At 42.8% G+C, this 25,926-nt stretch overlaps 1 protein-coding gene across 5 annotated transcripts in view; it reads left to right on the top strand.

Moving 5' to 3' along the window:
* ARHGEF7 (Rho guanine nucleotide exchange factor 7) overlaps window positions 1-25,926 on the top strand; it is a 128,829-nt gene that overhangs the window by 5,736 nt on the left and 97,167 nt on the right. For 4 of the 5 annotated variants that reach the window (XM_064503906.1, XM_064503908.1, XM_064503907.1 and 1 more), the window contains exon 2: window positions 9,690-9,776. In XM_064503906.1, the coding sequence (XP_064359976.1) occupies window positions 9,690-9,776 (87 nt within the window). Of the gene's footprint in view, window positions 1-9,497; window positions 9,581-9,689; window positions 9,777-25,926 lie in introns of those variants that run through there. The other variant, XM_064503916.1, reaches the window with a different exon arrangement.

Raw genomic sequence — 25,926 nt, 5'->3', positions numbered from 1 at the left:
TGCCTTTGCAGAGAGTGCAGCATTAGCTGTGAGCTGACCGTGGAGCGCAGGCAGAATTCAGAAACAGTGGTGAGCATCTCACTAGCGGTACAGCAGTCTCTCGTAAGGTAGTGTTGCTGAGGCGGGTCGCACCTGAGCAGTCTGAATTTGGGAAGTGCCTCTGGCAGGATGGCTTTGCCCCTGTGATCCTGGCGAGGCTGTTGGGGTATGCCTGGCTGAATCAAAAGACTATCCTGCCTTTGCTCATAGAAATCCATAGGGAAGGTATTGCAGAAACCAGTATTACGGCAGTAGCCGAAGGTCATCACAGGACTAGACCTGCGAGACAGGAAGCAAAATCTGCATTTTAATGCCCATATACTCTCTCCTCCTGGCAACAGTCCTTGCATACAGGCTCCTGAGGAGATTATTTGTGCTTCTGGGAAGAATAATCCGCGCTGGGCAGCTGTGCCTGCCGTGGCTGCTCGGGGAGCCCTGGTGTGCACGCATCCTGTCATTCCTGGGTGGAAGTACTCGGAGGGCTAGTGGAGCACTCTTGGAAAGTTAGCCAGAGCAAAGTTATTTGGCATGTGTTTTCCCAGATTAGATTTTATCCTCATCAGTATTACTGTTGGCTACTTCAAGGGATCATTGGGCCTGTTACGGAGTTACTTGGCACATTAATCCTTTCACCTTATGAGTACAGGAGTGCAGCAAATACACAGAAGGAAAATAGTGTTGCCTTTTTCATTTACTCAGCAGCTTTGTAATTCTGGTGACTGATTTACCCAGAGAAATACAGTATGCCAAGGAAGCAGAGGACTTGTATCTGGGTTTGGTTTCTCTCCTTCCTTGAAAATCAGACCCCGTTAATGCAGAAGGGTCTACACTGAGTTAAATAAGGATATGCCAGAGCCAGAAAGGAGGGGGAAATCAGTACTATTATTGATGATGAAACTGTTTTTGTGAGAAAAATACAGAAAAAAATGTAGTTTTGCTGGTCTCACACTCTAATGCCCTTTCCATAGTTGTTAGATATGTTCTTTTTGCATCAGTGTGTAATAGGGACAGCAGAAAAGGCAATTCCTTAAGTCTCCAGCAGCCCTACTTTTAACCTAGACCATCCTCAGCACGCTGCATCTGTGTATGGAAAGGCAAGAGCTTCGGCGTTGGCATCAGCGGTCTCCCTCTGGTTACCAAAACATGCTAGCGGTGGAGCACACCACATTATTCAATTGGAAATGCTTAAGATTGTAATTCAAGCCTTAGAAAAACTGTAAGTCTGGCTTTAAAATTGAAGTTTACAAATTATATATCTATATAAATGCATGCATTTATACATATATATACATACATGTATTTAAAATCTGGCTTTGAAATGCTGAAGTGAATTCAATACATATATTTCTTAAGTTACATTTTTAATTTATTGTTACCCAATGCCTGTGATTTGAAGAGAAGCAGCCTTAAAAAAGAGCAAACACCACAGAGCTTGTGAAAATATTATAGTTGGCAACATGGAAACCGCGTCAGTCTTGCACGCTGGCTGGACTTTAGCTTGGCTGGCTGAGCTTTACTCCCTGATCCTTAGCCAGTGTGACACTCCTGGACTCTTCATGCTTTTACTCGGTGGAGCAATGCAAGACTCTCTCCGTATCTATTAGTATAAAGTGTTCGCAGTGATTGCCCCTGAATGGCACAGCAAAGTCAAGGTGAGGTGTTTGGCTGCTTCTGAGAGAAGTTCTCGTAGCTCCCTTCCTCACTGCAGACCTTGGATATTCGGTGGGCAGAGTCCCCTCTTGTCCTGTGAAGCTCAGTTCAGGTCTAACGTACGAAGTCTCCGTTTTCCTTCTCTGCAAGGAGTTCCATAGGAAAATCTTGGCATTTTGCCCATAATATGGTCTCCACTGTAGTGCTGTGGTAGTCCAATGGGATATGTTCACACACTTAAAGGGAAAAAGTAGTAAAATCACCCGCCTCAGTTCCCCTCCTCACTGATGCAGCTGTGCTGACAGAAAAGTGCTTTTTGTTGGCTTTGTTAATGTCATTCGGGGAAGTGGTACAGTTAGACTGGCAGAGGAATTCCCTCTCTGGCATATGTTACATCCACACTGAGGAGCTGTGCCAGCATAGCTGTAGCAGCAGAGCTCTTCCAGCGTAAACAAACCCTGAATGATTGGACTCCTGGAGCCCAGGCTCACACTACATCAACACAGTGACATGATGTGTTGCACAGGAAACGCCACAGGATTACATGGGAAGGGGTGCAAAATCCCTGCGTGCCAACCTCCCTTCACAGAGGAATGCCAGGGAATGGGGCTCCCCAAATACCTGTTTAGATAGGTCCTCTCCAACCACTGCCTGAATCTCACACCTGGAGTAGCAATTCATCAGTCTCAGCAGTGTGATTCTGATAATATTGCATGGAGTTTGTGATAGTGGCACATTACCTGATTTCATCTTTTTCTTTAAAATAGCAAGCAAGTAAGCAAAAACATGGGATTTAGAAATACTAGCTCTCAGAATTTAGGAAATGTTAGAAAAAAGATTGCTCATGCAACTGTAACTTGACCCTCCTATGCGTATATGTAAAATACTCTAAATATGCATACTCACATGGTAGTATTTCAATAGGACTCCTGCCTTGTTTGGTTCACAGAGTGGGCCTACAAGAAGATAATGATTACAGTTGCAAAGGCAACTTTCCATCTTGCATTTGCTGAATTTTAAGTGCTTGGCCTTCTCTTAATACAGTTTCTTAACATTGTCTTAATGCAGTTTTTGTATGAAATACAAAAATATAATGGAAACTAATGAAAACAAAAATATCATTATCTAGAATGTCATGACACCCTTAAATTACTGTGTTTGTATCTTTGGCTTGATGAAATACACAACTCTTATGAGTCAGTTTACAGACTTTGATGGGAATTTGATCAGGGTCTGAGGGAAGTAGCAAAAGTACAGCACTTTCAGTGCAAAGTACATAGTGTTTTCCTAAACATTGTTTAATATATGTGCAGATCTGAAATGATGAGTTCAAACTGCTGTATTAGTCTTACAGTTTCATTTTTACAGGGGAGAATAAAGAAAAAATGGCTTGAGTTTTTATATGAGACTGAAAGAACTAGTTTATCAATGCTGTTACAGAGCTGATTGAGATATTAAGTGTAAATTTCCTTCCCAAACTTAGCAGTGTTAGCTTAACTTAGTTTTTGAGGGCTATTTCTAAGAAAGGACTGAAGTGGCTAAAGCAGAGCATCAGTGTATTTGAATGCAGGTTGCTAGTAATGATCCTAAATCAGTGAGGTGGGCTTTTCTGGGAATGTGCAGAAGAAAAGCATTAGAGAAATCTTTAGTGAGTCAAAGTGCTTCTGGTTCCAGATGCTGTAACAGGGTGGAAGTCAAAGGAGCAGGGAGATGTGGCTGATGATGTGGCCCGTTAGCAAATAAAGGAAGGGTGCTAGGTTCCTGATGGGTGAGATAAGGTTATCTGATTTAGCAGGGCTAAATGACAGATTGGAATTTGGGGCTGGAGTTGCTGGCTGCAAGGTGGTGTTGTGTGGTCTGTGGTTGGGCGGATGGAAGGATGGGGCACAGTGACTGGTGGGGTGATGCGGGATGTACAACAGAAGAGATTCAGATGTGTGGCCTTAACCCACTTAAGGCTATGGAATGAGGCAGTGGGATCTATAGATCCATACAGAGCTGCTGCCGTCACTGATAGCGGTGTCTGAGGGCAGGAGACTTGGGAACCCCTATGTTGAGCTATTTTGTAAAAACTGGTCATCTGCCACTTCTTAGAGAGGATAGCTTGTTGGGTTCTTTGAGAGGGCAGCCAAGGGCACTCCTAAGTCTAGGACATAACTGGGGTTTGGGACAATAAGCATATGGAGACTCTCTGTTAAAAGTCCAGGATAGTGTCAAGAACACAGAAGCACCCCTGCTCGTGTCTTTTTCTCTTGTCTTTTTCTGTGTTAACTCTTGGTTAGCTCCGAGCAAGGGGTACCCTTCTTGGCATATGAGAATTTTATGTCTTGTTTAAAGGCACTTACCTTCTCCTTTGTGTTCTACAGGGAGCCAGGGCACCTAGACGAATTCTTTTATGAACATTGGAAGCGTAAAATTTGGGCAGTCTAGTGTCTGACTTCTAAGAGCTGAAGCCTCTTCCTGGATCTAGCTCTTATCTTCTACACTGACTGCCTGATGCTGGGTTTTCGCAGCTTCCTCATGCCAAAATACAGGTGTGTAGCACAGAATAATTTTTGCGTGTGTTACTATTGAAAAGTTTTGGGTAGCAGTTTTTATAGGCTGGGAAAAGTCAATACTAATGAGTGACAGTACTGCAGAGATAGTATCATTGTAAGATCTGGTGCTCTCTATATATGCATAATTTTAAAACAAAATTGCATCTTACTAAGAATCCTGATGTGTGTTTTTAGTTAAATTATAGAATCCTGCTAATGTCATCAGCAAGATGTACAATGCACGAAGTGTTTGGGTTCAAGTGCAGAATGCTCCTCCTTTATAGACATGAAAGATACAACCCTTCAAAAGGCAGCTGCAGCTTCTGTTTTTATTGCTGTGCTGTCCTTGATAAGAGCTTAGGACTCCATATACCATCATTTAAGCCTGTCTCTGTTCATCGATCATGTAGGGAGCTCTGCACCTAAGATAGATGCCTAGCGGTAGACATGATGAATGTCCCTCTACATGTCTCATTCTTTTGTGAATTTCACAGAGAAACACATTTTTTGTCCTCTGTGGCTGTAGAGAATACCAGTTTCATGCCACTCTTTCTTTTACATCCCTGCCTGATAAAATTTATGAGGGCAGGTGCTATAGGAATGAAGATGGAACAGGAGATGAGCGTTGGTGTATTTGTCCCAAGGGACAGGCACTGCTAAACACAGGTAACGGAGCTGGCAGAAGGCTAATACAAACAGGAGAAGGGGTAGTGAGAGAGGCTGCAGTTGTTACTGGATGGTGAACCACATGCTTCTTTACAGCCTGAGTTAGCGAGAGATTTCCTGATTTCCTCCTCCCAGTGAAAGTGTTTATCTCATCCGTAGTCTGAACAAGAACCCTGGTGATAAACCCTGGTCTGTAGCATTTGTGGTGGAGGTGTTCTCCCCAGTGATGCTCCGTACCGCTGTGTTCCAGCAAGAAAATCTGCTGCCATTGCTGCCATTCTGCCTTGGCCCTTCAGAGAGACAGGATGCTGTGTAATTGAAACGTGGCTGCTCTACTGTGGAATATGATAAACAGGACTGTCTCCATAGCTTGCCGTATCATTCATTTATAGTATTTTTGCTGATTAGATTACAATAATACTCTGCGTGGACAAGATGTTTTAAAACGTGGAGAAAAAAAAGTTTCCTGTTGTAAGACAGATCTGGTGTAAAAGACTATAGGCAGAATCAGCAGTATACAAGAGAAATGATCAGGAACATTGTGACAGATGGACAGCACGCTAGTCCACTCTGTCCCTATAACATTCCTTTATGGTGTCATTTTTCTGTAAGGCTCTTTAAAGTGCAGGGTTGCCTCTTTACAGGATTTCCCCCCCAGCATGCCTGCTTGAAGGCTGAGTCTTTGAACTGGTCAGAATCAGGCAGCTGTACTCTTGACCAAAACAGGTTTAAGTGTCTGCTGCACATATCTACTGGTCTGCAGTTACCTGTTGTATTAGTCACTGCCTTCTTGTAATTGAAATGGTCTTCGTACACAATAAAGCATGTTGTACAGATTATATGTCATTCTAGATGACTATATGACTGATTTTTTTTGACTTATGTAGTAACCCTGCTATTATTCAATCTCTTCCTATTGCCTTCATGGTAGATCCCATTTTATATTTCAAAAATGTCATATGCCTCTCAGTTTTCACCCATCTTGTCAACCTGTTCATCAGATAAATATGAGTAAACACCTAGTTTTTCATAGTTATAGCTGAAAAAGCGAGTCTTCTACTTTTTATTCATTTCTGGTGTTTATTCATTACAATCAAAGGACTGTCTTTTTCTCCTTTAAATGTATGTATTGTTTTATATGTTCCTCTCTTATTTTTTTTGTACACTTTCCCTGTCCAGTGAAATAATGGTAGCCTTTTTCATTTTTTCTAAGAAAGCCAGTGTCATACCTTTGTTGATACTGTCTGTCTCTGCAGTGCCCTTTTTATGTATGTGGTGTTGTTGATTAAATCATAGATTTAAACAGATCAAAACAGATGCAATATTTAGCTGGGTTCCATCTATTTGTATCCTGTATCACCTTCCATCTCTTTTTGGTGGCAAAAAATACACCCTGCTTCTTATTAGTTGTGGTGCATCACATAAATGTCCTCATGAACTATCCATAATTTCTAGAGCTACTCCCTGAGAGATTAAATCTTAATCAGAACCGGTCCTCTTAGTGGTTTAAACTGTTGCTGCTCTGTGCATTACCTTCCACTTGTCTCTCTGAATTCCACTGTGGAGCCCCAGTCCCTAATTAAGAATCTGTCAGGTCCCTCTGGAATTCCTGTCTTTTCTAATTACTATTATTCTTTTTTATTTGTATTGCTGTAGCACATAGAGGTTCCAGTTGGATACTGAGGCCTCTTTGTACTACAAGTCATATAGACATGTAATAAGAGGACAGCCTCTATTAATGAACTAACAGTGCTGGCCTTCGCTAGCAGGAGGATGAAACAAACACTGGGGAGGAAAAAATGTAACCTCTTTTTTTCATTAGCTTTATGTGCATACAGTCTACTTTTTATTAAGTTATCTTGGAGCATGGCCCTACTTTATTACTTTTGTTTGTCCTCTCTTTTAAGAAATCAGCGGAATGAAAAATGTACTTGCCATTATTCAGGCAGACTGATACCTGCTTGTGGTCTGCTTGCGTTTATATTCTATTACATTTTAAACAGTCTGTGAGGCTAAAAATGTCACCTATGAGAGTTTCGTGTAACTTAATGTAAAGGATGTCTATTACTATAGGTGTGACTTTAACAGTGGCTTCCTCTACTTAAATAAGTTTGAGATCCTATCTCAGGTTCTGTTTATTACCCAGATCACTATGTTTCTAAGTAGATGGTTGTCAGAGTCATATTAAGATTTCCCAGGTAAATAATTTGGTGGATTTGCTTCTTTTATGGGTCCATTATGCTTTTCTTTAAATTTCTAGCAGGATACACAGATATTTTTAGATTCTTTACCCATATGCCTCTATCTCCTGTTGAATAAAAATGCCACTGTACCCACAAGAGTTGAAAATGTAGCCTGTTCATGTCATCACTCTGATAGAGCCCTATGTTACTGCTGAAATCTGTTTCCTTATTTTGTGAGAGAAAAAAATTACATTTTAAAAGATTTACTGAACCTTATTTTATTTTGTTGAGGGAAGATGATTTTTAACTGGAAAGATGCATTAGAGTTTTGGTAGGGCTGAATTTTCCCTGACATGTATTTTGTGTGTGTTTTAAACTTCCAGATCTGAAAAGGGACTTTTTGTAAGGTTAGGTTTTTTGGTTGTTGTTTCTTTAATCTTTAACTGGAAGTTCTTTTCCTCCTCTAATCAGGTGTCCCTACTTAGCTTTTTTTGTTTTGGCCTATTTCCAGGTACTGTGCAGTCTTTTATGAGATAACATTTCATATATCTGGGTCTCTACAATTACAGAATTCTGTGCTTAACTTGGGAATAAGGACTTTGGGAATAAGAAGTAAATTAATCAATCAGAGCAATCAAAAGGGATAACAAACAATCAGTGCAAAACCAGTGCCAGAGGGATGATGTTCATGTTTCCAGGAGGGTTCTGTTATCACTTATATCCTTTCTAAATTTACTGATACTCCCATTCAGGCTGATCTACTCATGCAGGACTTCCTTGATACTCTTTTTTTTTATATGGTAAAATGGTTATTTTTAACCCACAGCAGTCTATCATCGTACCAAAAAAATTGAGTTTATGGCGTGTGTGCACTTGCTTAAGGGAAGGAAACGCCTTCAGGTGATATTGCTACCAATTCCTTCTATTATGAAACAGTGGCCTTCATTTAAAACTCATTTGCTTGTTTGGCATGGTTGGATCCTGAGCTAAAGATACTGGAGTCTGCTGTTTTCTATGGTACTTTCCAGTTGTGAGACCAGCTTTGATACCTTCTGAATTCTATTTTTAGAAGGTTATGGTGATTTGTGTTCTAAGTTTCATTGCACTGGGTTCACTCAGTCATGCTGTTGTATTTACTAGTTTTTGTGGTATCATGAAGTCAGAAATATCTTTGATATTGTATAAACATTTGGAAAAGCACTCTCTTGGTCTCAGCTTGATGCACTGTTTAAAAGGAGTCAACCTTGTGTTAAGTTAAAAGTGCTATGGAGGTGTATTATGGTTGTGAACACATGTAGTCCTGACATATGTGTGTATTTAACAAAAGATCCTTCCTGCTGTAATGTGTAATCAAAGGACACAATGTCGTGCATTGCCACCTTAACTTCCAGTGACTTCCAGTGCACTTTTGCGCTAGGCTTTCACATTCAAACAGAACTATGTGTTCAGGGCTGCTGGTCTATTTACTCTTGGTTTGAGCAATATTTTGTTTGGTAAACTGCTTCATAGAAGTAAGTGAATTTATTGTGAAATAATGCTTATGCATGCACAGAACTTAAGTTATGGTAAATTAAGCTATTGGCACCCAAGGCAACTTTTTCTGCATAAAGTTCTACATTTTAAGTTTAAGGGTCAAGATAGAACTAAAGTCAGTATGAGTAAGGCTACAGCGACTGCATGGCTGTATTGTCAAATGCTTTTTTCTGTAAGTTCAATCAAGGTTTTCCTCTTTGTGAACTTCCTTGTTCTCAGGGCTAGGGAGAGACTGCAGCAGTCTGTTAAACAACAGATAAGTGAAAATAATTAATACTAGATGTTAGAACTGATAATCATTAACTCTTGAGTACTCATGTTTTTCCACTGAGCTCTTTGGGGAATTTCTGATGTATTTTTTTCCTTTATAAAAGCGATATTAAAGGGCGAAGTGAGGTCAATGAGTGCACGGACAGCACCACAAAAGGCAAGAACCACCTACACCGCTTCTGCTTTTTCCTTTATATGACAAAAGGGCTATATATATAGAGAGAGAGAGTGCATGTGTATATATATATATATAGTATATATATAGTGTATATATATATTTTTCCCCAGTCCAGCTCGGGGCAGGATGCGATCCGGGGGGGAGGCGCCCCCTCCCCCTCAGCACAGAGCTGGCGAGGGCAGCTTCCCTGGCGGGGGCGGCGGCACCAGGCGGGGCTGTGCCCCCGCCTCAGCCCGGGCTCCCCCACCCAAATGGCTGATGCCACGGGCCTCGGTGGCTCTTTAAAATCTCTGTAGGATTTTCCATGAAGACCTGATCCCCCCCCCACCCCCGAGCCGGGGTGCCGCGGCCTCTCCCGGCCGGCCGGCCGCCGTGAGCGGGGCCGCGGAGGGGAGCGGAGCGGGGCGCCGCAGCCCTCCGTGCCCCTGCCCTCGCACGCCATTTCCTGTGCTCCGTGTTTACTTCCCGGTTCAGCCGCCTTCCCAGGGAGCGCTCGGCGCCGCCGCCTGCGGAGGGAGCGGGAGGTGAGGGCAGCGCCGGCGGGCGGCGCGGGGAGGAGCGGCGCGGCGAGGCGAGGCGAGGCCGGGGGCACGGCACGGCACGGCGCTGAGCCCGCCGCCTCTTGTCTTGCAGGTATACCCGGAGCCGCGCACGGAGGGCGAGTGCCTGAGCAACATCCGCGAGTTCCTGCGGGGCTGCGACGCCTCCCTCCGCCTGGAGGTGAGTCGGGGCGGCGGCGGCACGGGGGCAGGGGCACGGGGATGCCGGGGCGGGCGGGCGGCCGCGCCGGGCTTGGACCCCCCGCGCAGGGCGGCGGCGGCGCTGCGCTGCCTTTGTTGCCGGGGCCGTCGGCGGGGCGCGTCGGGCAGCGGCGGCCGGTGGACGGCGGTTAACAAGATGGTGGCAGCCGCCCCTCCCCTGGGTGCGGGCTGGGGGGGTGTCGTTCCCCCGCGTGGGGCTGCGCCGCTCGCCCGTGGGCCGCCGGCGCGGGCGGCCGCGGCTGTGCCGGACCGGGCTGGGCTGGCGGGGGGAGCCCCGTGCGGAGCCGGGCTCGGGGTGGGGGTCTGCGTGGCTGGCAGCGTGAACATAAAATTACTGAGGGCGAGGGCCCCGTTATGCCGTGCCCGATGGCCGGCAGTGTTCAGAGGGGCCTTTCTCGTGCGGAGGAAAAATCTGCCTGGTGTGTTTCTAAAACTGGTCTGTACGGGGTGGAAGGGGCGTTAAGCTCTTGTGTTGCATTTTCTTGCCGAGTATTGGGGGATGCTGCATTCAGCGTCTTCATCGGTAAAGAGCCAGGCGTCGTTGCCAAAAAACGCTGCCAGAACTCGGTTCAGTGGCGTGATTTGTACGCGGCTTTGTTGCCGTGCAATTAAAAACTTCTCTTTTCTGCTGAAATGGGTTCTTAGTAATAAACGTACAATTGTATTCATTTCACTTGTACAACTGCTTCTGAAGCGCTGGAGTTGTCTTACAGAAATCAAGCTGATAGCAGCCAAATGAAGTACTGTTTAAGGAAAATACTAGATGCTGGATCTATTCTTTATGTAATAAAAAGGCCTAGCAAACTGCCATATTTCTCGAATATCCTTTCTCAGTGTTGCGATTACCTAATCATCTACTCTGAGTATATTTAGCTATAGCAAATATACACTGATGTCTAACTTACTGGCAGGAGGGAAGAGCTGGTGTAATTAAAAAAAATTCCAATTTCTCTGCACTGGAAAGTGAGTGGTACTGTAATTTCAGCTAGAGGCTTTTTTTGGGTGGAAGAAATAGTTTCTAGTGCTTCTGTAAGTAAATTAGCCTAGTGTTGCCTTAATTAGTTGTCAGGTCCTTACAGTATCTCTGGTCCTGCTTGTAATTTTGCCAGGTAAGAACAGAATATCATTAAGAAGATTGATGGCTTTCCTTAGGCCCCTAAACAGTGAAATACTATTAATGAAATTAATGATACTTACAGGGCTTGCATTTAGTCTTGGGTTCCATCATGGGGAAAGATAGGAATAAAGGTATCTCCTAGTACTGTTCTTCATGAAATAAGACCTTACACCCATGTCTGCCTTTCTTTTTTCCCCCTACAATGCAATTAAAGAGCACACCAGGATCTTCTGGGATTTGTTGGGGGGGGGGAAGTTTTAAAAGATTCAGAAACCAAATTCTGGGGTGAGCTTTGCATTGTCTCAAGCATTTTGCCTTACAGCAGCTGGCTTTTGTGGCTGCCTAATGTGTTTTCCATTTATCTTTTGTAGGGCTCTGTTAAATTTTTTTTCATGTTCTGAAATCCATGTCTGAAAACTGATGTAAAATCCAAGTAAGAGAGACATATATGAGCTGGGAGGACCCTGAAATCTCAATTCAGAAATAAGTTCAATAGTGCAAATGAGAAAGCAGAAGGAAAAAAAAATACCATGGTATTTCTCCTTTACTCCTTCCCTACAATAGGTCTCTCACTGAGATTGAAGTTTTTTTCAATTATTACAGTCTGGGAATAGTCACACTGTTGCAAAAGCTTCTATTTTGGCCTCTCTTTGGAAGTAGCAGAAAGCTTTTGTGAGCCCTTTTGCTTAGAGTGACAAGAAAGTAAAGAAAAAACAGTGAAAAAGGTATTTTGTGTCTTGCTCTCAGAGCCTGAATATTTTTGGGCATAACCAAATTGTTTACCTGGCCTCAGGAGCTTCTCAGCAAGATTGCCGGAAACTCCTTTCTGATGTGGAGGTAACTGGCTGCAGTAGCTTCCAGCTCAGCATGTTAGAACAGGAATTACTCCCAAGCTACCAGAAGAATTGAGAAGCTGGCAGGAAGGGGGATACAAATGCTTGGGCTTATGGAGCCTGCTGTGTGCGTGTTACGAGCTTTGCTTATGCTTGTATGTTGGCTGTTCCCTGTTGTTTTCTCATTATTTTTCCAACCTCCTAGCTGCGTCCAAAGATGGGAGGAATGGCAACCCAGATTCAACGAGTGAGGATCTGGCAGGGGCCTCTTGGCCTTCCACTTGTTCTGGGCTCTTTCTCCTGTCTCCTTTAGCAAGGTGTGAGTCAGCCCTGGTGGAACTCTGCCTTGCTCACTGTGGGAACTGGGGAGATGCCATAGCTGCTCTGTGCAGCGTCTGTGTAATGCTTCCTTACTTGCGGTCAGGTTTAGAAAGAGCAGATGCTCATTTTGAAGACTACTCACTGTTTTTTTGTCATTGAGCAAGGAGCATCTCGAAAAACAGTGAAGGGATTATCTTCAGAGAAAACAGGTTGGATAATGAAGAGGTAATGGTGAGCATCAATATTGGACAAAGTGGTGGATGTACGTGCGATACCCTAAATAGCAGATGCATTGGAATACTACAGCTATCAGTGGAAGCTATAGAGTGAGGCAGGGGAGACGTGACCTTGTTGTGTGTGTGAATGTGGTGCTTTTCCTAAGCTGAGTAACGGTTCCACAAAGTGGAGGTTTGCATGGCTCTACAAGGAGAGCACTCGAGCCTGGCACTGAGTCTAAGTTATATGTAGTGAGGTCGGGTGGTTCCTCTGTGTGTAATTCTGGGAGTACGGTAAAAACACAATACTGGTTTGGTTAGCCTAGGTTCAGCATTGCACAAATGCTTTTTGCTTCCAGATCTGAGCTGGTCATGAAAATAGTAGAACCATATTTTTACAGTACTGTGTCGGAGCTCCTTGCCTTGCTGGATTCTTTTTGTTCTGTGTGGTTCCAGCTTGGGAGCCCTTGTTACGGCATGTTTGAAAAGCTGATAAACTGCTATGGTTTAATGGAAAGTTGCACAGCAGTCAGTGTTTTCTTTATGGCATCCATTGAAGACTGCTGTCCTCCTACCCTAAAAATAAGGGACAGAGGTGAAGGACTTTGTTGTTTCAGAAGTGTTAGATGTCTGAAAGTTGTTCTTATTTTCCTCCTCTCACTTCCCAATAAATCTGAAGAGTTAGATAACAGATACTCAGAAGGGATATGTCAAATTCTAACTAGAAGGATTACTCTTCCTTAAAGGAAACAGATGGGTCCTTTTTTTTTTTTTTCTTTTCTCCCCACCAGTGCTTTTTTTGACGTGTAACTGTTCCAGAGCAAAAAGAGTGCTTAATTTGGAGCTCACAACAACTCTGTGTAAGCTGAAGTTTGGGATGGTAATGCAAAGGAAGCGTCAAGAATTAACACTTTTTGGAACAATCTTCCGTTCATTTTTATAAAGACTTCCCACAGACAGGTACAAATATTTGAGATCCATCCATAGGAAAATGTTCTGAAGACCTCAACAAGGGACTTAATTTGCCACTCCAAAACAGTTCCCCCCTGTGGACACTGTCAGTGTCTGTTCATAATGATTGTAGTGTAAAATAGATTACTCTACTTTGAAGCTTCAGTGCATGTTTAGAATGTCTATGTGGATAGAAGAGATGGTAAAATAGTGGCCTGCATTGTAAATTCACATCTTACTGCTTTTTTTTTTTTTTTTTTTTAAGGCAGGACATATTTGCTATATGCTACTCTCACCTTTTTTTGCTTTAAAGGCTGTTTTCCCACACAGTGCTAATTAATACAGTTTTATCATTGGGTAGAAAAGCATTTAAATATACTCTCTCGTAGGAAGAATGACCTATTTATCAGAACAGTTCGCTGGAGAAGACCTACAATATAATCATTGCACATGGTGAATTCTGTTCCAGAAGAACATGGATAAACATGTATAGTTGATATGAGACTCACTGCTGGAGTGCAGCATCCTCCACAGAAGTCTAGCAGGAGAGGCAAGAGTCAGAAGATGATGGTCACATAACATTTATTCCTATATGAGCCCTAATAAATTTGTCTGGAAGGATTCTCTTGTACCTATGTCATGTTACTCCAGGTGCAGGCTCTTTAAAAGGCCTCTAAGAGTGTATGCGGTCTTTTCTTATCATTTCACCAGGGCTGCTTGATAGCTTGCAGGACCAAAAAGAAGCATTGAAGAAATCTGTCTTGGTCAACAGCAGAGAATTCTTTTGGGGAGCAGTTAAAAGCGGGGTTAATGAAAGAAGAAAACTCCAGAATAGTGTCAGTTGTCTAAAGGACAGAACACTTACATATGTCCTGCGAACAGTAACTTCAGTCCAACTGGATCAAATTCCATGAGTAATGTCTTGCAGCAGTGCTGTCTTTTATCAAAGACTGGATTATTGCCTGCTCAGCTCAACTGCAAATATCTAATGCTATTGGGTTATATTTTGTATTTTTGACTGTTATACTGGTGGGCGAGGGGCAGCAGTTGGCTAATGGAAAAAGATAGGCAAGCCATAGATTTCAGAGCCTTTTCTGTGCCTGTCAAAGACCTACTTGCCGATGGGATTCAACATGGTCTTACTATTGCAGAGAAAGCAAAACCCAAACCAGGATTTTATTTTTACGGTAAATTAGTGGAAGAAGAAATAAGGTAAACCTAACAGTCTTGTGCTGTCCAAGAAGGTCCTGTGTTTGGTTATCAGTTTCCACTGGTAAATTTCTACTGCAAGAAGGATTTCCCCTTAAGGTTCAGAACACTATGTGCAAATTTGGGGAATGACTTCTGGAGAGCTATGGATTATATCAAGATATTCAAATGTGTCTATAATACAGCTCTAGCCTGGGGGAGGAAGTTCATAAGGGGAAACAGTGTCATTCTGTTAGACCAGCTAATCTTCTGGGAGCTAGCTTGCCTGTCGCTGTCTCCTTCCCTCACCCACTCCAGCCATATCAGTTGATCTGATAGTGCTACTGCTTTTCCTTACAAACGTTGTCTTGCGTATTTCCTTAGTAGGATTGTAGCCATAGTGATCTACCACTGTGGCCTTGAAAAGGTATTCTCCGCAAGTTGGATTTTGAAGATCCTGCTTGTATAAGGAAGGTGTAGAGCTAAGCTGTTAGCATGGATGGACTTAGCTGACATCTGCTAGTTAGGAATTAGGAATGGCTAGGATTCTAGTATTGAAGAGCTTTAGGCCAATATTTTGATGACATGATAGAAATTTAATCACACATCCACACTTTTACGCCTCGTTCAGACCATTGGTTGTTGTTTTTTTTTTTTTTTTTTTTTAGGTTTGCTCCTTGGTGTTATTCCAGTGGAATGTTCCTTTCACACAGAATGTGTGCTGCCAGTTGGCTTGGCTGAGCACCTTTCTGATGCTTTGTCATAAATATCTTTCAGAATTTCCACTTTTTAAAGTTACCACCTACTACTTACAAACCACACATTAGAAAGCTTGCTTTGGAGCCTGAGATCTTATTGGTAAATATTTGAAAGAGAATATTGTACAAAGGATTTATGCATCTTTAATAAAGGTTAATTTTGGGAGGGAGAATACAAAGGTTGCTTGCTGACTTGCACTGTTCTCTTGACCTGTCGGAGGAGTTCTTGCTTTCTAGTTTCTTAAGCCCGCTGCTGCCTTGCAGCTCTTTGGTGTGAAGTTCAATGGGCAAGGGTTTTTTTTAATCTTTTATTAAAGATGCATGCATTCTTTGTACAATTTTTATTTCTTTATTAGTAGAGAAAAATTTAAAGATGGGAAAAATTAAAATTTAATTTTTTTCTGTTTTACCAAAGATAGAAGTCTCACTACTATATTCCCCCCTTCCATTTCTGTCCCCTTCCTGATGGGTTAATCTAAGAGTTCTGAAAGTAAATGTTGCATGCAGTTCTCTGTGGTCTTCTCTTTCTAGCCTCTTTTGCCCATGATAGTGAAGCACAGCCTGGCTTGAGCGATTGGAAAGCTTATGTTAGCACATTTTGGAATAAGGAAGATAGGAAAATCCTATTACTTGAATATTTTACAGAATGGCCTCTTTTTACATGTCATGAAAGAGTCTTACACCCAAATAAGAAATCTAGGTCTGTGATCGTGTTTCATGCTTTTACCAATTCTTTAAATTCTTGTTGAGGAGAAGGCCTTGTATGTTATCTCATCATGGGTGTCTCACAAATAGCACAGTGGAAATTTATTTATTTTTGAAGGTCAGCTTTATTCCTCGTCCAGTATACCATGCATGCCTGGTGTCCTGGTGGCTGAGGAGATGACATGCGGATAGGCAGGAACATATCATGTTGGACAGGGAGGAGTGGTAGTATCATAAGCTGTTACTGCTTTATCTTGTAAAACCACAATCTAAAACAAGGAAATGCATGACAACATTTCAGATCCTAACACTGTTCCCTGCTCACTTAAATTCTCACTGGAAGAGAAGGAAGGTTTACTTTTTGTGGTTCTGCCAAACTCATCGCATCACCAGTAGTGTTTTGTTGTGCTATCACTTCTAAAGTGAGTCTACTAGCTTTCATTGAAGAGGAGGAATGATTCTCCTCATTGGTGTACATGATCAAAAGCACCTGATACTCCATAATGTTAAAAAGACTGAAAAAATTAAACTGTTCCAAAAAAAAAAAAAAAAACAAAACACTCAGCCAAACAAAAAACCCAAATATTTTTGCAATATGTGCTTTCATAAGGAGGACTGTAATAAGAATGGTTGGGGAATGTGCTAGGATTTTTGGCTATTGAAGGGCTCAATTCAGTATTTCCTGAGTAAAAAAAAATTCAGAAGTTTTGAATTGGACCATAAATATTTTTGTGCCTGCCCATTCTTTTGTACTGCACAGTGACATAACACTTCAAACACAAAAATGCTTTTTGTGTGTGTGTGTGTGTGTGTGTGTGTGTGTGTGTGTGTATGTATGTATGTACGTACAGACCCTGTATGGCATGGTGAATCCGCCAAGGGTGTGGAGTCATTAGTTTTCACTGCGTGGACTAGATCTGACTGCCTGTGTGGGGCGAGTCTGGGTTGTCAAAATATATCCAGAATGTTTCAGTTGTGCGTTGGTGAACAGTACATACAAGGAAAGCTATGGTGATACATTAGACTTTTTCACTATAAATATTACTTGGTACAGATCTGTTCAGAGTAGCTTTGCAACTGCTGAAGTAGTTGCTCTGTGGTTTGGGAGAGGTCTCTGTGCAACTGCTTTGTTTATGGCATTTGTTTTATTCTTAAGATCGAAATAAAACTTTGTCTAGCAATTAAATAGTGTATTGTACTGTTAATCTAGAATTCATGGAAGATTTTAGCATTGTATAATCTTGTGCTCAAATATAGCAAATTGTTTTCACAAAAAGGGCTCAGTGCTTCCTTTGACAGAAGAGGAGCTAATCATGTGAGGGAGAAGTATAGAGGCTAACAACAGCAGGAGAAAAGGGTGGGTACTGAGAGCTGGAGGGGAGGTTTTCAGGCAGAGCTTCACAGTCCCCCGGGGAGAGGATACAAAGGTTGCTTGCTGACTTGCGCTGTTCTCCTGACCTGTCAGAGGAGTTCGTGCTTCTAGTTTCTTCAGCCTTCTGCTGCCTTGCAGCTCTCTGGTGTGAAGTTCAGCGGGGCAGGGCTTGCCTGTTGGTTTTCTGAAGTGTGAGAGCAGTAGCCTGCGGGCAGGACCAGAGGGCACTGTGGGCGGAGGGACCTCCTCCTCTTCCGATTCGCCCCGGGCAGCGAGGAGGCTCTGCCAGAGTGCTGGGAACTGCAGGTGTGAGGGAAGCGCTCGGGAGAGAGGTGAGCTGCTCTGTCCTTCTCGGCAAGAGACCTGCAGCAGGTACGGTACCTCGGGTGCTGGGAAAGGAGTACGCAGGTGGCAGCAGGCAGCATTGCACCTGCTGTGAGATGAGCATGGAGCAGTGAAGTGTGTTTTGCTAGGCAGTTCTGCATGCAGGTCAGAGCCTGCCTGCCTTTCTTCCTTCACAGAGAGTGGTTATGACCATGTTCGTTGCTGCTGTGGTTTTTGAAAATGACTTCTGAAGTTTACTTGGACTTCTTTTTTCCCCTTCTGCTAAATACTTGTTATTAGGTGTCAGCTAAATTTCCCAAGCCTGTGTATGTATGACAAAGCAAGGACAAAAAATCTGCTTCCATGTAGAGTGTTAGAAATGGTAGTATTCTGCGCAAAGAAAATGTGTGTACTTGCAGGTCTAATGAGGACATAGCATTGTATGTCTTTAAGGTATGCTTTTGGACTGTGGAATGATCAATAAGGTCTTGATTGCTGTAGTTCATTCTGCAGTATAGCAAGTGGCAGTGCTTGGACTGCATGGGAACTTGAGAAGTTTTTTCCTCTTGTGACAGGAACAACTGACTATGTTATATCTTTTTTGCAAGGGAAGAACTCTAGCAGAACAGTTGCCGTGAAGTTTACGTAAGATCTATGCAGAAGCTAGTTCAGCTCCACAAAGCAGGCTGCTGCTTTTGCTCATTTACTGTGATCTCAGCAGATTCTCCTCATGTTCTTTTGGGACTTAAGTCAACACAAACCACTTTAGTACTGTGAAAATGATGTAATATTAAGCCTAGTTCTTGTATGACCTACTCTGATTTCTTAAATGCTTCTAGCTTTGCAACTGTTCCTGGCTTCTGCTTGCATGCAGATAGCTTGGTATGTGTGGGAAAGGTGCTGTGCACACTATTGTGGAGAGATGGTTTCACAGGCTTGATTTTTATAAGATGGTTTTGATGAGAAGAAAGAAGCACCCTGCTCACTTGTTCTAATTGAAAGGAAAAGGCATATTTAGTGTATGGTGGTGACTTTCTCTTTTTTTCTGTAAGGGGAGTTAGTCTCACCGTACTGTGTTCAGCTGAATGTCCAGATACCTCTAGTTCTTACATGTTTCAGCCTGAGACCTCTTTTTTGTTGTAGTTAACTGCATTTAGACATTTTGCCAGATGCTGGGCTGGTCATGTCAGTGTTATTAAAAGCTGGAACAGTGAGTCTGCATTTGTAAGAAGCATAATAAAGTTTTTTTTTGACATTGCTAGCTTTTTCCAGGTCTTTACAGCTTTAAGGAAACACTGAAGGATCCTAGGTAATAGGAAAAACTGTAGCACTGAAAACCTCAGACTAGTTACTGAAAATAAGCCATCTTCAGCCATATTGCTTCAATCCATCTCCTTGCCTGTATCAAAATGTAAGCAGGATTTATTTGGCTGGGTAACTTGAAGGTGGCTGGGGAAGGGAAACTCAGCTGTGTAGGAAGATCATGTGATACTTCAGTAGGTGGCAGCCTCCTCTCTGGATCTGTGCGGAGCCAGCTGTGGTAGCCTGGTGTTGGAGGGTGGGAGGGAGGAAAAAGGAGACAGCAGTGTCCTTCTGTCTGTGCCGTCTCATGGGCCAAGCGTACAGAGAGGATTGTGAGCACTGCCACGTAAAAGGAAAGGTGTGGGGGGGGAATCTCTCCTTGGGCAGGGAGGATATTTCTAGACTGGATGCTAAGGTAATTGTGTTTTGCTGGCTGCCTTTGCTTCAGGGAAGTGGGGAGGGTCTGTTTGGGCAGCCCAGCAGCCGTTCTATGTTTCATCTGCATGGCTGAGCTCCTGAGGTGCTGCAGCCCTGGGAGGGTAGGAGTGGGTGGGGGGTGCATGGCTGCTGGGGAGGGGAGTGAGGGGTTCGTGGCATGTGCTGTGTTTGGTGGAGAGGCTGCGCTGAAGACTGGTATTTAGCAGATGAAAATATGATCACTGAACCATTCTTCTATGCTGAACTTCAGCTGAAGTCTAAAAATCTCTTTTGGGTTTTTGACTGTTGTATGTTTTGCGCAGCACAGTGTTGCTGTATTTCATCATTGAGTTGGCTGTGCTTCTTTGAATGGAGTATTTAGAAACAATTGGCTAGCAGTTGCTTTTGGGTCTGATTTAGAAAGAAAACACTGAAATCTGAGCCAAGACTCTGCTTCAATACAAATCCTTAGTGTTACTTGCTTCACCAACCCTGTGCAAGGTAGAATGTAATAGTGGAACTGAAATAATAAAGGAAAAAAATAGTGCTGTCAAATATATCTATTACTAGCTGATGCTTTCTGTTTGTGAAGGGACCCTTCACAAATCTTACTGTGGTAGGGTTGAGTCTTTCTTTTTCCTCCTCACTGTCTCATTTCCTGCCCACTTCCTCTCACTAATTTTCCTAAAGGAGAGAGGCATTAGTGTGGTTATCAGAGAGGGGACTGGGGTGGTGGGTGGGAATGTGTGTTTCTTTAAGGGGTATTTGTAGTTTGCAGTGTTGGAGAAATTAGGTTTAATGGTTGTCAATTTTTAGGGTGACCTAAGCATGCTCAGATTTTTCCAGTCAGGAATCTAGTTTCTGTACTGAAGGCACTACCACTGCTTTTTTCTTATTTTTATATATAAATTATAAAAGTTCCTTTCTGAAAATTTTTAGGGACAGGCTCCAGGTGTCCCAAGGCAGAGCTTGAATGTTGGTCAAAGTGCTCTTCCTTCACCTACCTATCTAGCAGCGCTGGCATAAGGGAGCAGAGCTTAGAGTGGCTCTGTGTGTAGCTGCATGCTAGGCAGCTTCCTCTGAAGACAGAAGAACAAAGTTGAATTGAAATAGTGCAAAAATACTTAGTAGTGAGATTATCGGTGGTTCAGTGTAACATTAACTGGTGGTGATTTTACATAAAAGAAAGTGAGCCAATCTAGCAGGTCACTGTTGCCAGAAGAGGAGGTCTGCCCCCGCCTTCTCCTCTGTCCTCTGACCGTTTTATCTTGTGCTAGTTTGGATGTGTGTTGGATAGCTTTTGGAGCCAGTCGACTCAGTAAATCCACAGAAATCCAACCTATTTAAAAATAAAACAGAAAAATCTAAACAAACCTACTACTTCTGGGATAGTGAGCCAGATTACCTCAGTCCAGTGTCTGAGTGCCAGGTTTAGTGCAAGGGAGGAATTAGGGACACCTGTTAGGAGCAGGACTGCCTATCTCAGCAGTTGTCTGGATACAGTTTGAAATCCTGCTCTAATTTTATGGACAACAAAAATTTTTTTTTCATAATCCTGTTGATGGGCAGATTGCTCAAGCATCAGTCTGCGTAAGCAGGAGGTTGGGATGGTCTGGAAGAGGGAGGGAGTGCGCTATGCTGTGACAGCACCCTGGTTTAGATTAGTGTCAGCTGCCATGGAAACACCCCTAGGCAGGCACCAACCGGCTCAGTGTCTGTGTCTGACTTTCCTTACAGCTCTGGCAGCCAACGTGTACTGCCTGAATATTATTTTTACTTCATCTAGATGAATTTCGCCTCTGTATTTCATGCTTATTTCTGATGAAGAATGAGCAGAAACACCCCTTCCTTTATGTGTAGATGAATCGCCAGGCTTGCAGTTCGCTGCTTGCCCCCACCTCCGGTGGGTTAGGTTTTTCGGCCAGTGTGTCCCCCTGAACGGAATCCCAGTGGGTCAGCTGAGTGACTGTGGCACAAAGGATGCAGCAGAGGAGGGAGTGGAGCAGCACCTCCTCTTTTGGCAGCACTTAGCTTTCTGCATTGCTTAGCTGTGTGGTAGATAGCACGCAAAGTGTTTGATGATGCTAGTTCAAGGTATTGCTGCTGCTAGTTCCTCCTTAAATATGCTCCTCTTTACTTGTGCCAGCACAAATTTTTGTGGGCCCCGTTTGTGAAACTGGGAAACCACCCCAACCTAAAATAAATAAAACTTGACTGACTTACTTTTCAGCTGTTCTGCTTACTTACTTTTCAGTCTCTTCTACAAATGTTTTCAGGTCAGTCAGTCAGCACAAAGCAAAGAGACTGGGAATTGGGAGGGGGGGAGAGAATTCATTCCCCCTCTCCACCCCCCCCCAACTTGTTCACTCAATTACTGAATAAAAATGAGATTGGAGGAAAGGACAGCTCCTATTTCTAAAAACTTTTCACAAACAGTGCCTACAAGCAGTTTGGTTCGAATCAGCAGACACAAATATTTTTTCCTTTATTTATTTAATAACTAGTTTTACATGCAAAATGTGTTGGGACTTATGCTTTTTCTTGCATATTCTACGTAGCAAAAACATACAGAATGCCTTTAAAAATGTGCACTTAGCTGATTTCCATGTTCCATCTAAAAGCAGCCTCAGCACAAAAACCTTAAGGTGGTCAAAGGTTTCTATCACTTGCTTAGATTTTTTGTTCTTATGTATGTTAGACTACTTGAGTGTATGGGGATGCTGTAAACTGCTGCTTAGCTATTTGACTATGAGCTTTTGACAAAGATTGACACTCAATGTTTAGGAAAGTGCTTGAATATATATATGAAACAGGATATTAATCTGTTCTAATCTAACCATTATTAGAATAGGCCATTTAAATCCATTTACCCTGCAGGCTTGTTAGCAGAGTAAAGTAAATTACAAGAAAATGCATTTTCACACCCTTTGCCTCAGGCCGGTTCTTCACCCCCCCCCCCCCCCCCCCGGGTCATGTGAACGTTTTACAAAAGATAACGTTCCTGTATAAATAGAGCTCAGGCATTTTAGGTACTTGGCAGTGAAACTGAAAGAGCGCTTCTTTATTGTTAAGATACAAAGTTGTTGTAATTAGCTGACTTTGATACTGTAAACTGCTAATAGTTAAATTGACCACCTCTAGGTATTATTTATGGCTGCAGTTAATTAGTTGGCATAGAGGACTCTGCCATATTGAAGGTGCCTGTCAGCTTGCTGATTTCTTTCTTGCCTGTACTTGCTTATTAAGATGGTTTATCTTCTAATTTTTTGTTAATCTTCTTGCTAGAAGTGAGCATCTCATTTTCAACTGTCAGTAGGATTCAACTGTCATTCAGGATTAAATGAATGATTACAATTTTATTTATAGCTGTCAGTGAGTGAAAAAAATACTGATGTGCCTTTAGAGCAGTCCGAAACTGTTGGATTTCAGGAAAGGATTCTTTGAGACGGAAATGAGAGGCAGTAGTGTAACAAGTTGTTTAAAAACGCAAATGCTGCAGTCTAGTTTTTCTAACCAGGACACTCGAGAGCATGTAGGTTAGGCTTGTCTTGCACAGATGTATATAAATCACTTTTTTCTATTAGTTAGCTTAAAAATAGATAAGTGGGGTGCTTATCCTTGTTAGTATTATACAAGTGTTTTAGAATCAGAACTTTTTGTCACTAATGCTACTGAGGCTTTGACCAAACGGCAAGTGTTATGCTAAAACCAGAAAGGCTATTTGGGCTCCCTGTATATGTGCATTGTGATAATATGTAACTACTCAGAGATTTCTGCAGGAACCTTGCCTGGTATCAGTTGGAAAGCAGTTCGGTACTCTTTCCATTGTTCATTATATGGTCTCATAATTTTATTGGATATAACTTCAATTTTTACCTGATGACATTATGATTAATTCTTGCATGGGTATTCTGTGGTTCTTTCCATAACAGTATCAAATATTCACAAGCATTAACTATTTATTTCTTAAGACTGTTTATGAAGGGCTGGCATTATCCTTATTTTACAGTGCACTGAGCTGCAGGCCAAAGTATTTGTTAGTTTGATACAGCTCCTGTAGACCTCAGTGGCAGCTGTGAGTGCTAACTATACTGCAAAACAGACTGAAGTCCAGCTGTGGTCCCAGGATAGCTTAAACCAATTGCTGCGGTGTAGCAGCAGCCACTTGTGCTGTTGGTTGCATATTTCTTGCCCATTCCTGTTCTAGCACAGGTGCTTGGCAGGCTTGTGAGGTGGTGTTGGGCTGATAGAGCTAGCCCTACTAATTATGTTTTCCACTGAACTATGTCATTGTGGGGTCAGAAGAGAGCCAGGGCTGGCACAGAGAAGGGAAGGGATAGTTGCAGTGTTGCCCTGAATTGATTTTAAACTCTTGCAGAACTGCAGTCTTGATTTCTGAACAGCTAAGGGTACAAGCAATTGATAAAGGCAGAGGAAATGACATGGATTTTTGCTGTGGTGTAGCAGTGTTGTGATGGAGAGGTAGAGGGAATCCAGTTCTCCACTGTAGCAGTTAGCTAGCTTCACTTTGAGACATACAGTTTGCTGGCTCCTTACCATGCCTTCCATATTCTGCAGGAAACACGGGCATATGAAGGAGCAAGTTTTGTGAGCTTTTGGCTCAGTGGCACTGCTAGTTCAGAGTACCTGCCTGTCACTGCAGCAGCCCCCTGCTTTTGCAAATGCAGTTATTTTTGGAGCGAAATGGCAAACTTGAACCCTTTTTTGAAATTGTTTTTAATCCAGGTAAGTGAAATGACTTGCTTCTCAGAGTGACCCTCAGAGAACTCCGAGGGTAGGAGGACATGCTGACTGGGAGAGGCTTGGGGCCTGGGAGCTCCATGAGCAATTACTGATGCTAAAGCCAGCACTTCGGGAAAGTGGCCTTATAGACAAATCCCGATTGATCCCTTCAGAGTCTTGTCCTAGGCACTGAATGGGACAGAGATCTTGAGGGAAACGCTGGTAAGTCATTATTGTATAGTGTATATGCAGACCACCTTTAGGAGATTTCGTAGATTTTAAAAATGTTCCCTGTGACAGCACATTAATGTGATGCATGGGGGTGAGACTGCCAGCTCTCCTACTCTGCCTCTCTACCTGACTTGATAGCGTATCTGCTAGTGGTGTTAAGTTTACCGTTCCTTGTTTGTACTGGGCTGAGAAGAGACACACGTGCTCAACTACTGTGTCTTGTAAGTATTTGTTGATAGTAGGGGAATGGTGTGACTTGGCTTGTACGCCAAGCTCTTGACCATTGCTTCGATTTCTCTCCTCTCATTCTTCCTTCTTGTTGGGTCTGTTTTCCCTCTTCTTCAGGGATTTCAGTCCTGATTTTCAGTTCTACATCTTCTCCCAAACTGTTTGTCATGCTGTTTGATCTATTCTGTTATTTCTAGAAAGGCGTTTCTCCTGCCTAACTTCATCTGCCTAACAGTGATTTCCTAGGTCCTGAGAAAAGTGAGTTAATGTAACTAACTCCTCATGGCTGCTCAAAGGGGAAGGTTCTTCTCCATCTGCTCCTGCTGCTTACTGTAGACTAGATCTGGTGCTGGTCAGGTCCCTAAATCAGCAGAGAACTAGCCCAGCAAAAAGCTGGATTGCTTCGTAGTTTTGATCTGATTAAGTTGCTTAGAGTGAAGGGGGTGATGGGCTCAAACTTGCAAAGGAGAGGAGGGTACAACTTTCTAGCTGAGAGGGTGTTTGAGGAGCAGTGGGATTTCCCTAAGGCTGTAGTTCTCCATAACATCTACATCTTCCTCTCTTCCCTTGCTTTCAGCTCTCTCTCATGGACTGCAGCTTAGGTTAGTCATGGAGGCTGTCTTTTATAGTCAATGAAAGAGGCCTCACCAGAGGGTGACCTATGGTGTATGGGATGCATGTCCCTCTGGGGTACAAAGGGAGCCAACATAGAGCCAGACATCTGAAAATCAGTTTCCTAAAATTAGATGAATCTTAGTCTTGGCTATATCATTCTTCTTCTGACCCCTGACTAATCTGTTGTAGATCTAGCTTTGGTTTCCCAGCATTTGAATTGGACAGTTGCTTTCTCTTAAAGGCTTCCTCTTTCGGTGTTAGTGTCTGAACTGCATCAATACTGCAGTTCCAGGGGGAGTTCTGCTTAGTCCTGTGTAGGTGGAGTCCTCTGGGAGTCTATGACAAGATTAGTCTTTCTTAAGCGTGTCTGTAGACCAGTTTAAAACACAGCAAAATCAAGAATCTGGTTAAAATTGGGTGATTTCTTTTAGGAGACAATTTCTAGTGTGTTTTGGAAAGAAATTTTGACAGAGGGAAAAGAGCCTTTTAAAAATCCTGCTTCGATGCAAGGAGAGCTGAAGTGTTTCGAAGAATGGAGTTTCCAAAGTTAAATTCTAGCAAACATACTATTTCCTTGTTTTCATTTTTGGTAATGGCACAATAGGAAAGTTCCATTCAAAATATTATGAATGTGATAAAGTAAAGCATGAGGCAGATGCACTGCATGAAAAATACTAGCTTAAATATCTGAAGTTTAGGAAAGTTTAAGGTAAGAGAAAATAAAAGGTTAAATAATGGGAAGTGTCAGTATTGACAGGGGCTGTTTGCCACACAAGCAGAAATGGCAGG

Source organism: Dromaius novaehollandiae, chromosome 1 (assembly GCF_036370855.1).
Source record: "Dromaius novaehollandiae isolate bDroNov1 chromosome 1, bDroNov1.hap1, whole genome shotgun sequence".
Classification (NCBI taxonomy): Eukaryota; Metazoa; Chordata; class Aves; order Casuariiformes; family Dromaiidae; genus Dromaius; species Dromaius novaehollandiae.
Note: the sequence above shows the minus strand (reverse complement) of the source record. Positions and strands in the feature narration are given on the sequence as shown.